Source organism: Salmo trutta, chromosome 12 (genome assembly GCF_901001165.1).
Source record: "Salmo trutta chromosome 12, fSalTru1.1, whole genome shotgun sequence".
NCBI lineage: Eukaryota > Metazoa > Chordata > Actinopteri > Salmoniformes > Salmonidae > Salmo > Salmo trutta.
Genome location: NC_042968.1, coordinates 11,461,647 through 11,473,660, shown reverse-complemented (window position 1 = coordinate 11,473,660; position 12,014 = coordinate 11,461,647). Strand labels below are relative to the sequence as shown.

General features: G+C 38.4%; 1 protein-coding gene across 1 annotated transcript; it reads right to left on the bottom strand.

Annotated features, from left to right (window-relative positions):
- Positions 1-1,335: 1,335 nt before the first annotated feature.
- On the bottom strand, positions 1,336-6,749 carry c12h16orf87 (chromosome 12 C16orf87 homolog). The gene is made up of 4 exons (XM_029767094.1): positions 6,381-6,749; positions 5,309-5,405; positions 2,667-2,846; positions 1,336-2,193 (listed from the first exon to the last, which is right to left on the bottom strand). The coding sequence occupies exons 1-4, from the start codon at positions 6,519-6,521 to the stop codon at positions 2,075-2,077; spliced, it is 537 nt and encodes a 178-aa protein (XP_029622954.1). The 5' UTR covers positions 6,522-6,749; the 3' UTR covers positions 1,336-2,074.
- Between the last annotated feature and the right edge of the window lie 5,265 nt (positions 6,750-12,014).

Sequence of the window (12,014 nt, the reverse complement as noted above, 5' to 3'; positions counted from 1 at the left end):
TTTATCCTTCTGCCCTTAAAAGATCCAAATAAGGTCTGACTGCCTGAGTGATTTCCATTAACAATCGATTCTTATATCATGTTCTACATTTCACAGAAAATAGTCATTTTCTCAGAGAAGATCATTAAGATTGAGTTTCAGTATTTGGAGCAGTAGTTGACTAATATCATCATGCCTTTTTGTTTTCAAATGTGCTTGTAGATAGAGGGATGGATGCGCATTATTCAGTGTTTGAATGTATTCGACTCAGAGGCCCAATGTGAAAGTAGACACCCATCTCCTGTGGTATTGCATTGCAACAGGCAGGCTTTACTCAAGCATTTTATGTAAATGATGGCTTTGAAAAGAAAGAAAATCCCGGGTTCACCCTGAATCCCTTCTTCATTGTGTGTATGTCTCCTCTGACTATTTGGGGGGAATTAATACAATGTTTTAGGCAGCCAATCCACATAATCCCCATGACATAAAAAAAAATGCATCCTGGATAATTTACAGCCATATACTGCCAATGCCCTACACTTATGAATCTCCATCTGGGTTCTGTCAATTTAAGGGTCAAAGTTCTTTAATCCAACTCTCAAATAACCTTTGCATTACTTCACTTAGATTCTAATTAATTACTTTTCCCCTTATAGGAACTGCACTGTCTTTTGTTTTAACTCAGATGTATTTCCCATAGGGGCATGCTGAGCACTGCCTCTTTCTAGTTCACTGAATGGCCACAGTTTCTCACAAGGACTGAGGTGTCAATAATACAGCACACAGAACCCTTTTCCTAACCAAGAAGAAAGTCTTATCATTACAGCTCATCATTATTAACAGCTCTGCATTGCATATTCAAATGCCAGCAGTGTTTCCTCTCAGGTTTCACTCATTGTATGAATAACCAGGATATGATGTAAGCATGTTTCTGTACATTCATACATGTATACAATACAGTTTGGTGAACAAAGAAGAGGCCAGGCAGTTGAAAACATCTCCAACAGGATTACCCTGCGAGGTTGAAATCTGTTGAGAGTTCTATGGAAACTGGGATGTGTTCCAGACGGATGAACCGTTAATGGCAGGGCCTTTCCCTGTGGAGGGAGGCAGAGCAGAGCTGGAGAAACGGCAGCAGCAGCTGTCTCCAGGAGAAATGGGCAGGTTACAAACAGGTGTCTCAGGGGCCCAGCCCATCCCTCACTGCCTGCTGCAGGGTAACGTATAGACATGAGAGGGTGGGTAATACACACCATTCACTAGTACTATAGTGTATGTGCAGTAAATCAACAAAGTACAACACACTCTTAAATAAAAACTAACATTTGCACATTAAGGCCCAAAATCTGACAGCGGTGGTTGTGATTAATATATTTTAATGACAAAAGAAGTCACATTAAAGAGGATTTGCCTTTGATATTTAAATGACAGGTTTCAAATATTACATATTTAATATAAAGTCACCAATAATGAAACAAAAGATAAAATAATATGCACTTAAATTAAGATGGTACACAAGCATTATAAATACAAATGTACAAGGCCTTCTCCCAAAGCCCTAAGCATGATACAAAATATATTGAACATTATGTTCCAATGGCATCTAGACTTAAATAAACAGTGTTTACTAGCAGTACAAGCCAATAACGTTATAGAAGCCAGTTACAATGTTAGGATGGCCCTCCATACTTCAACACATTTATGCCCTTTTTTAATAGAAATGTTTTGCATTTGTTACTGACAGCTTTCTTGTTTGACAAGGTGATGAATCCTATACCTATACCATATAATCTAATATATATAATATAAAATTTGATTAAAAGATAAATATTCAGATGTCCTACCCACTCCAATTCCATAATCTACTCTCTAAAGATAAAAGTTGGTTCCAACATTTCCTCTTGAGCAGAACAGTTGCCTGCTTCTCCATGTTCCCCAACATCTCCATTTTCCCAAGGCTTCAACCAATCCGACAGGGAGTTCTTTGGGTCAGAGTTCATACCCTGTTAGACACACTGTGGTGGTCCATGGGTCTCTCCACAGTAACAATCTTAGGTTTCACATGTCAATCCCTCACAGCAACTATCTGGTCTGTCTATAGGATCAGTCTTTGGCCCAGGATCTTTCGGTTGATCTCGGCCAATGCCACCGAAAACACAAATGCTTTCTCATCTGAGAGGTTGGCATAGATATCAACTTCTTTCTCAATTTTTTCTGGTAAAAGAAAACACAAACACAAAAATGAATTAACAACATCCCTGGTTAATAGAGAAAAACCATTGACAAACATACATCATTTGCATGTGACAACAATAACCTTGTGCAATATATTAACATAATTTCTGTCTTCAACAGAGGATGAACATGCATAATGTTATTTCTCCTCATAGATCAGCCGCTAAAGCACAGGCAAAGTCAGGGACACCATGATTAATTCATGAGTGAGAGAAGAGAGCAACCCTCTCTGTAAATCATTCATCCAAACACAAATCCCCCAGCTCTGTCCCAATACTGCACTAATCACCAGCCTTAACTCCTGTGACTGGAAAATACTGAAACATGACTAAAAGTGTCAGCACAAAACAATGAATAATAAAGCTTAGAAAGTATCTTGGAAATGCTTAATATCTTATAACTGCACCATGTCATTGAGTGTCACTGATAGAGGGTTTTTATTCTTATATTACCTTTCTCCTCCTCCTGCTTCTTCAGCCCAACTGTCTTTGGCCTGCCCCGCCCTCTCCGGATCTGATCCGATTGGCTGTTAGAGCGGCATCGCCTTCTGTTCTCCATGTCATTGGTTGATGGAGAGTTGATCTTCTCTCTGCGAATTCTTTCAGTTCTCCTCCTCTTTGCATCCAACTTGTCTGAAAAGACCAGAAAAATAAGTTTTACAATTGTATTAGCCCTAAAAATATGCAATATGGAAATGGAATATGAATGTATAATAAGATATGGCCTTCAAATATGTCACAGTGTCAAATGCATCATACATCCTAAGGACAAATTGTCTTATGCCAATGACTCCTGTTGAAATGTATGGGAAGGGCATATGGTATTAAACATCTTAGCCTCAATTTTTTCTCTTCCCAACCCCCCTCCTCTAACACACCAACAATACTGCCTTAAAATAACAACAGAATAACTCCTGTGATTCCATTGCATATCTAGCATCCTAGGTGTGCTGTTGCCTCAAAACCACTTTAAGTCATTGAATCAGTGGTGTGTTCTTATTATCAGAGCAGGAAGTAGGCCTATATTTCACTGGGAGTTTCTGTCTAGTGGCTTTTAAAAAAACCTTCCACTACAGAATCTTCAATTACCACAATTGCTGCTTCCTCAGTGGTGTAGGTAGTGAGAGTGCACTTGGGAGTATTTAGGTTTAAAAATAAGCACGGATTGAAAGCGGCAGATAAAATTGTGATACAAATAGACAAATATTTGGTGCCCATAAGGGTAACGCTTTATAACTGTGTTGCAACCCACTACTAACAATATTGTATTAACATATCATTGCATAGTTTTTTAGTAACTCTGTAATAATTGCATAGCAATAGTGTTGCTATTAAATTCAATAGAGTGTTTCAAAGTCTGGACAAGGCCTGAAAATATATTTTCTACATCAACCACGTTTCAGCTGTGAGAATACACACAACTTCAGAATATCCCAGAAATTCTAGCCTTAGAAACAGCTTGCCCAAACAGGAACACACTTCCTCTTCAGACTGACAATATTTTCATAAAATTGTAACATAATCAACAGTCTGACAAAGCTATTGCATTCCATACTATAACATAAACATCATATCGATCATTAACTACTTCACCTTTTCCAATGCTAAATTTTCATAGTCAAGAACAGCTGATATTTAAAAAAAGGCCATCGAAAAATAACATGGTCTTATATAAATATGTTCCACTAATGAATCCTGAGTGAGCAAAAACTCTCTGCACTTTTATCCAGAAACAAAGGTTCTCAGTGCAACCTTAGTCTTCATATTCAACAATAATCATGTTTTATTAGTGTCTGTTTCAAAGTTACAACAAAAAGTACAAAAATTACACAGAGGAGAGGAAAATGATTAACTATTTAAGGAGAGGTGGAAACCAAAACCCATCATTAAAAATCACAGAGCTGAAATTCAAGACACCTTCCTCTTCAAATGGACGCAGTCTTCACTGCCTTCAAGATACTTATTAACTACAATACCTCAAAGTTCATTCGGTATCACGTGCAACTAATGACGTTGTATCATAAATCGAGAGAAGATGTGAGTAATTCAACTCCCTAAACTGTCTAATTCTAAGAGTATAATAAAACCAAAGTACTCACAAAGGCATGTTGTGTTTAACATTCCATTCATAACTTCAGGCACTGTGTTAGCCTATACAGATGATTTCACCCCTACCCAGATTTTTATTTTTTAAGTGCGAGCCTACATTTAGCATTCCACTCAGTCCATCTTTAAAAATCAAAAACAGCAGCATTGTATTGATTCACGTTTGGTTCTCATTCTCTAAGGATGAAAAAAACATGGCATAAATGTATTTATTATCAGGTAATAAAGTAGTACTAAGCTATTTAAGGCTATGGGCAGTAGCACATTGAGGACATGCACACTGACTATGCTATTTACTTCCGTGCCCTCTATCTATCTAATCCTCACACTTTCCATATTTGACAGGATCAAAGCAGCATGAGCTGGCATTCCATGGGTTATATAACAATTCTGTATTCTACTTTATTTTCCTGATCACCTTTTGGAAATGGTTTAATCAAATCCTGTTAGATATCTGTATTCTGAAAATGTCAAATTTCATGAAAGACAACATGATCTAACTCTACCTCTAAATGTAAGATCTAACTTTTCACAGAGCGGTACAGGCTGGCTTATGCTACTGCAGAAGCCTACAAGAGAGAACTGAGGGAACAAGCTTTTCAGTCAGGAATTAAATATCCCATCCCCCCACTTCTTGCAGTAGGCTACTCACTCAAGCAAATAGCGATTTAAGCCAGCCACCACTGCACCACTCAAAAATTATACTCTGATCCAACTGAGAACTGGGAGGTGGCAAATCAATAATGACCAAGATAAATACAATTCATTACAAAACGGACAATTCAATAATGACCAAGACGAATACAATTCATTAGCTGAGTTTAGGCATGTATTAATACAATTACATTCGGGTTACTTTATTCCCAATCTCATGTGAATGTATTATCATAATAAGCAAAAATACCTAGGTTAATAAACATTGTAACACTGAGTGTGTGAAGAGAACATCAAAGAAACTATTTTTAGGCTCCTGAATTATGTGAATTTACCTATTGCTGGTGGTGATCTCTCATTCAGTTTGGCATTTAGAAGCTTTCGACTAATGAATACATAGCCACAGGGACAAGACTTGCAAGCAACTGGGATCTAAAAAAGAAACAGGATCAAACATGGTTAATATAAAATATTCCTAAAAATTGTAGCAACTGTGTTGATGAAGTCCTTTATTAAGCATAGGCTACATTGCAGAAGCTATATAAACTTGTTTAGTATTTTTTTGTTTGTTATAGTTAAACAAGGGCGTAGCCAGTGTTAACCTCCATCATAACTATACTGCCCAAACATTTTGAGATATTAGAAGACTGTCCTTTGTAATTCATGAAAAAGTCCTTGGCGCAATCTAGCTGAAACTCGCATCACATATTTTGGACACGTGCCGACAACAGCGGTGGCATTAAAACATTCTAATGAATAAAGCGTTTTCAAATTTAATGTAGACTGGTAGCCTACATTTCGTCAACACGTTATTTGTGAAAATAAGTCAATTTATCAATGCAGTTTACAGAAATAACATCAAGGAACGATCTAAATGCTAGATCCAAATGTCGCCATTTGGTATAAAATACGATGTATTTGTGTAATATGTTAATTTGACAATATATCAAATATCAGCAATGCAGCTACATGTAACGACATTTCAGCGCACGGTGTTGTTCTAAGGCTAGAGTCTATGATTGGCAAAGTCAGATCAGGATGATAAACCAGTTTCAGTCAGGTTACAGTATTACAGTGTATCAAAAATAAGGAAACGTCTAGCTACATTTGGCGAGCGATAACATTCCGGCTCGTTAATCGAATCAACGTGTCGTTGTCAGCAATTACTAGCTGCATTTGATGTACATTGTAACATAGTGTATGAGATCTAATGCATATAGTAATTTAAATGATTCGCCTGATTATTTGCATTAGATTATACTATGTTGATCCAGATCTGAATTCATAGGCTACCATAAGGGACTTCAGCAGCCCACGGTGGCTTTAAATCCCATGCTTGTGAGGAAAAACAACATGATCACTAAGTCAAAATATACCAAAATGAACAATATCTATACATTTTCTCACCTGTTGGTCGCACTCAGGACATGATTTGGTAGCCATTTTTACTTTCTTAACTTTATTTACCGACATATTCTGTTTCCTTATCCGATGACTCCTTTGAAAAAAGCCTACTTCAACGCCGTAAAACTTATTTCTGCAATACATGAAGTGCAGCTGATCTTGCTCAGACGGACATAAATGACACAAAAGCAATGACCATGCGCACTGAGGTCAATGAGAGAGAGACTTCATTATGCTTTTCCTTTACTATGACATGGGGCATGCGCGCAACTCAGCCTAAAAAAACAGTAGGCTACATACAGTAGACTATAAAATGTTCAGCATAATGCTTGCATTTTTATCCTCTCTACTGAGCATGCGTTACTCTCTCACAGAGTCGGAAAACAGTGCTCAGTTGGAACCAATGATTTATACATACACTAGTGACTAGATGACCAGAAGGAGGAGCTGTGTTGAAGCCACCATGCCTCCATTTTGGCAATCACCCACCGTTGTACAAATATTTTGGGAGCTATAGAAATGCATTAATTAATGCCTACATTCGTTTTTGCCACATTTATACTATTACAGACACCTTAATGCATACTTTTAAATTATATTATGTGAGCTAAGCATAAAAAATGAGCAAATATACTTTAAAAAATTCCTTAAATAATTAGATAATTTAGATTACTAATGTTACTGTCCCCAGTACAACAACAAAAATACTTCAGTACATGTAATTTTGTCCTTGAAACATTTACATTCAATCCTATGGAGGGCTGCTCCTGCTTGGGAGTACCAATATGGCCAACCTGTGGCTTCAATGCCTCTCAACGGCCATTACATAGCATTTGCGGTCCAGGGTTTATATACATCATTGGTTGGAACATTCGTGGACTATTTGTTAAACCATATTTAATTACATAAATCAAATGACTATAGCCATCTGAAATTAAATTACTGTGAATGCTAGGCCTACTTTTATTTGATTAGGGCACATATGAACACATATTGTATTCTATCAACCACATTTGTTTTCAGTGGCTTATGATTTTATTGATACAATAGACATCCAATGTTTAACAAAATGTTGTACTTATTGTGGTAGGCCTACATTGCATGTATTGTGTGTCAGTCCATGCTATTATGATCTATGTGCCTGTATGATGTACATTAAAGATACATGGCAATATAAAAAAAATGTGTCTGAAAAGCAAAGAAGCTTAATGGTACACATGGCTACCATCCCCCATACAAGGCACCACAGGCTGCCAGCAAGTTTGCTCTGTATTACGATCAGTGAGATACAGCGGTAATAATGGTGACTAAGACAAAACATGTCTCTGATTTGAAGTCATTTCAACTGAAGTATCACAGTGTACAGTGATGATGAGTTATGGTGTACAAGGTGTACAATTCCCGCATTAATATTGCTTGGAAACAAATGTAAGATTCCTGTAGCTCAACAGTTTTTTGTGCGACCAAGCTAAGTAGGCATGCCAAAATCTGTCTCCTATATCATTTTCTTCACTTTCCATTTCCTGTTCATCAGCTTCAGATATTGCAGGAAGCGCTTATAGGAAATATAGGAAATAAATTATAGGAAATAAATAAAAATGCAACTTTACATAGACTTTGAAATAGTCATAGAAATAGTAATTGGATCCACTACTGCCTGAGAGAGAGAATTTCTCCTTTCTTGTTTGACAGTTTTTAGTTGTTGTCAGATTAGAATTTGTGTATCATGTACTCACATCTCTGACACACATTCCACTAATTTCCTCACTCTCACTTCCTTAAAGCTGCACACCCCCCCCCCCCCCCCCCCCCACACACACACACACAGCTATTTATGCCTCATCAGCCCCTGCCTAATAAATATTCATGACGAGAAAGGTAAAGAAACAGCTGTCATTTTGTGGAGGATGAGGGCTGCAGTAGGTATCTCAGATAGGGGGGAGTGGTTTTAGAAATAAGCATCAACCAGTGCGTCTTGCGACGGCGATACAGAGATGACCAGTTTACAGAAGAGTATAAAGTGCAGTATAGAGTGCAATGATGTGTCCTATAAGGAGCATTGGTGGCAAATCTGATGGCCGAATGGTAAAGAACATCTAGCCACTCGAGAGCAACCTTACCTGCCAATCTATATGGGTAGGATGGTCATCTGAATCAGGGTTAGTTTGGCAGCTGGGGTGAAAGGGGAGCGATTACGATAGAGGAAACCAAGTCTAGATTTACATTTAGCCTGCAGCTTTGATATGTGCTGAGAGAAGGACAGTGTACCGTCTAGCCATACTCCCAAGTACTTGTATGAGGTGACTACCTCAAGCTCTGAACCCTCAGACGTAGTAATCACACCTGTGGGGAGAGGGGCATTCTTCTTACCAAATCACATGACCTCTGTTTTGGAGGTGTTCAGAACAAGGTTAAGGGCAGAGAAAGCTTGTTGGACACTAAGAAAGCTTTGTTGTAGAGTGTTTAACACAAAATCTGGGGAGGGGCCAGCTGAGTAAAAGACTATCATCTGCATATAAATGGATGAGAGAGCTTCCTACTGCCTGAACTATGTTGTTGATGTAAATTGAGAAGAGTGTGGGGCCTAGGATTGAGCCTTGGAGTACACCCTTGGTGACAGGCAGTGGCTGAGACAACAGATGTTCTGACTTTATATACTGCACTCTTTGAGGGAGGTAGTTAGTAAAGAGACACCAATACTCATTAGCCGGCCCACAAGAATGGAATAGTCTGTCGTATCAAAAGCTTTGACCAAGTAAAAAAAATAGCAGCACAACATTGCTTAGAATCAAGGGCAATGGTGACATCATTGGGGACGTTTAAGATTGCAGTGACACATCCATAACCTGAGCGAAAACCAGATTGCATACCATAGAGAATACGATAGTGTAACGGTCGTCGTAGTGGATGGACCAAGGCGCAGCGGGTTGAGTGCTCATATTAACTTTATTAGAACATTTATAAACAAAACAAGAAAAACGAACGGCCGACAAACAGTCTTGCAGGCAACACACAGCTATGCAAAGAACAACCTCCCACAAATCCCATGACAAACACATTCCTATTTATAGGACCTTCAATCACAGGCAACGATAGACAGCTGCCTCCAATTGAAGGCCCCAACCCCAATTACCTAAACATAGAAATAGAAATGACTAGACAGAACATAGAAATACACTAACATAGAACAATGACAAAAACCCCGGAAACATAAACCAAACACCCCTCTACATACACACACACACCCCGAACCATATAAAACAAATACCCCCTGCCACGTCCTGACCAAACTATAATAACAAATAACCCCTTCACTGGTCAGGACGTGACAGATAGACATCAAGAAAGCCAGTCAGTTGATTATTGACAAGTTTTTCCAACACTTTTGATAAACAGGGCAAAATAGAAATCGTCCTATAACAGTTAGGATCTGCTTGAACTCTCCCTTTAAATAAAGGACGAACCGTGGCTGGCTTCCAAGCAATGGAAACCTCTCCAGAGAGGAAAGACAGGTTGAAAAGGTCAGAGATAGGCTTGGCGATGATAGGGGCAGCAACCTTAAAGAAGAAAGGGTCTAAACCATCTGGCCCATATGTTTTTTGGGGGGTCAAGTTTAAGGAACTCATTTAGCACCTCGGACTCAGTGACCGCCTGCAGGGAGGATTATTAATAATGGATTAATAAATAGTTTATTCATCATTTATTAATCATTACTCCCGTTTTTGTAAATGTTAGTAACCTAGTTATTCACACATTTAAAAACAACTGCCATTTATACTTTATATGTTCAATATATTTCCTTTAACATCCTGTGTTGTATGCTTATTCTTTTGCCATTGATATGTTCTTGGCTATTTTGAGACCTTAAGGTGCTTCAGGTACTGCTGGAATGTCTACCAATGGCATGTCCATCTTCTCTTGAGAAATGCCACTGGTCACTCAAAACAATTATAAAGTATTTATTAAGTATAAATAGCTCACACTTTACATGAGGCCACGCAAAATGGCTAATCCATTATTCATGCTTTATTATGTTGAGTTATTATAAAGTGCTATCCTAAAGGCACTGGCAGATTTACCATTAGCAAGAAGAGGCAAATGCCTCAGACCTCACATTATTAAGGGGCCTCATGAGCTTGGCATAATAATAGTAAAACAAATATTTAAATAATTTCGGCCTTCCCATCTGCGGTGGAAGGTGGCAGAGCTACAGCGCTGTTTGTCAGAACAGATGACATCCTGAAAATCGGCCTTCTCACAAAAACATCTCTAGCGTCTGAAAAGTTCGGGCTACACACCTCTATGGGAACATGAGACTCTCACAAACACGATATTGTTCTCTGCTCTGCTCTACAACCCCCACAAGTGTCGGGACTCGGTTTCAACCAATTGCGAATTGAAGGAAAGTTGGCGGGTGCACAGTGCACTGTTCGGATGCAGGAATTATTTTGAGTGAACGTGCGAAAGTAACCTACTTTTTGAAGTGACATGAATGTGTTCATGGCACATTAAAAAGGTGATACATGTTTACAGTTAAATTACATGTCTTTACTATGAAACCCATAAAAAATTATTGTGCATGCACACACAGGAGGAGCAGGCGTGGGGCCTCAGATTAGCCTCTGCCTGGGGGCCTCCAAATCACTAAGTCCACCCCTGCCTAAAGGTTTATATAACTGAGCAGCATACAGTCTTTAAGGTATTTGAAATTCTTAAAGTTTTATAATGTTCTCTGACAATATGCCTAGTTGATGTTTCCTGGATTTGAGTTCAGTATACTTAACACGTTATAAATGTTGTTAGTGTTGATGTCTCACCAGAGTGAACCACTCATGAGTAAAAGTTCAGAGTAAAATCTTTCAATCTGATCCAGCCCTGAGTAACCACTGAGGACAGCAATCTGGCACTGAGAACCAACATGTCTGACTGAACAATGGGCCTCCATGCATAGCAAGGGAAACTGTAGTCACTAAACGTGGTCGACGCCTACAATTGTGTAGGCAACGGCACGCACATTTACATAGAAAAAAGCCTAAACATCCCTTGTCTGTCACGAATGTTGAATAAAATCATATTTGAACATACTCTGCCAATTGTCTGTGGCATTGGTGCTTCAGCTGGTTGAAATTTAAGACCGAACATCCATAGGAAAGTATTATTAAACCGACTTCAAAACACAGGTCTATGTGTGTGAAAATCAAGATGTGTTTGCTCATGACCGAAGGCATGTCCACAAGACGGCAGTATCCAACCATATGTTTACATGGTTTTGCTCATATGCCAGGTGATAGAAATTTCTACTTTTAGTACCGGCACTCTAAAAAGTTTGGTAAACAAATCTTTCCTGTGGATATTTTGTCACAAATTTCAAACAGCTGAAGAACCAACCGCACTAACAACCAGTAGATTAAGTTCAAATGTCATTTTACTTAGCATTCTGGGTTGTAAGGAAAATGTCCACAATTTTAGTGCTTTGTTCGAGACTGTATAACAACAATCATACGCAAAGTAGGGATTCATGAGGAATGTAGAACTCTTTAACCTTTTCTGCAGTGTATCTGAAAATTTGACAGTATTATTAGATAATATTATAATGACTGTCTAAAATGTATCCTTATTTTGAGAATTGTATTTCCT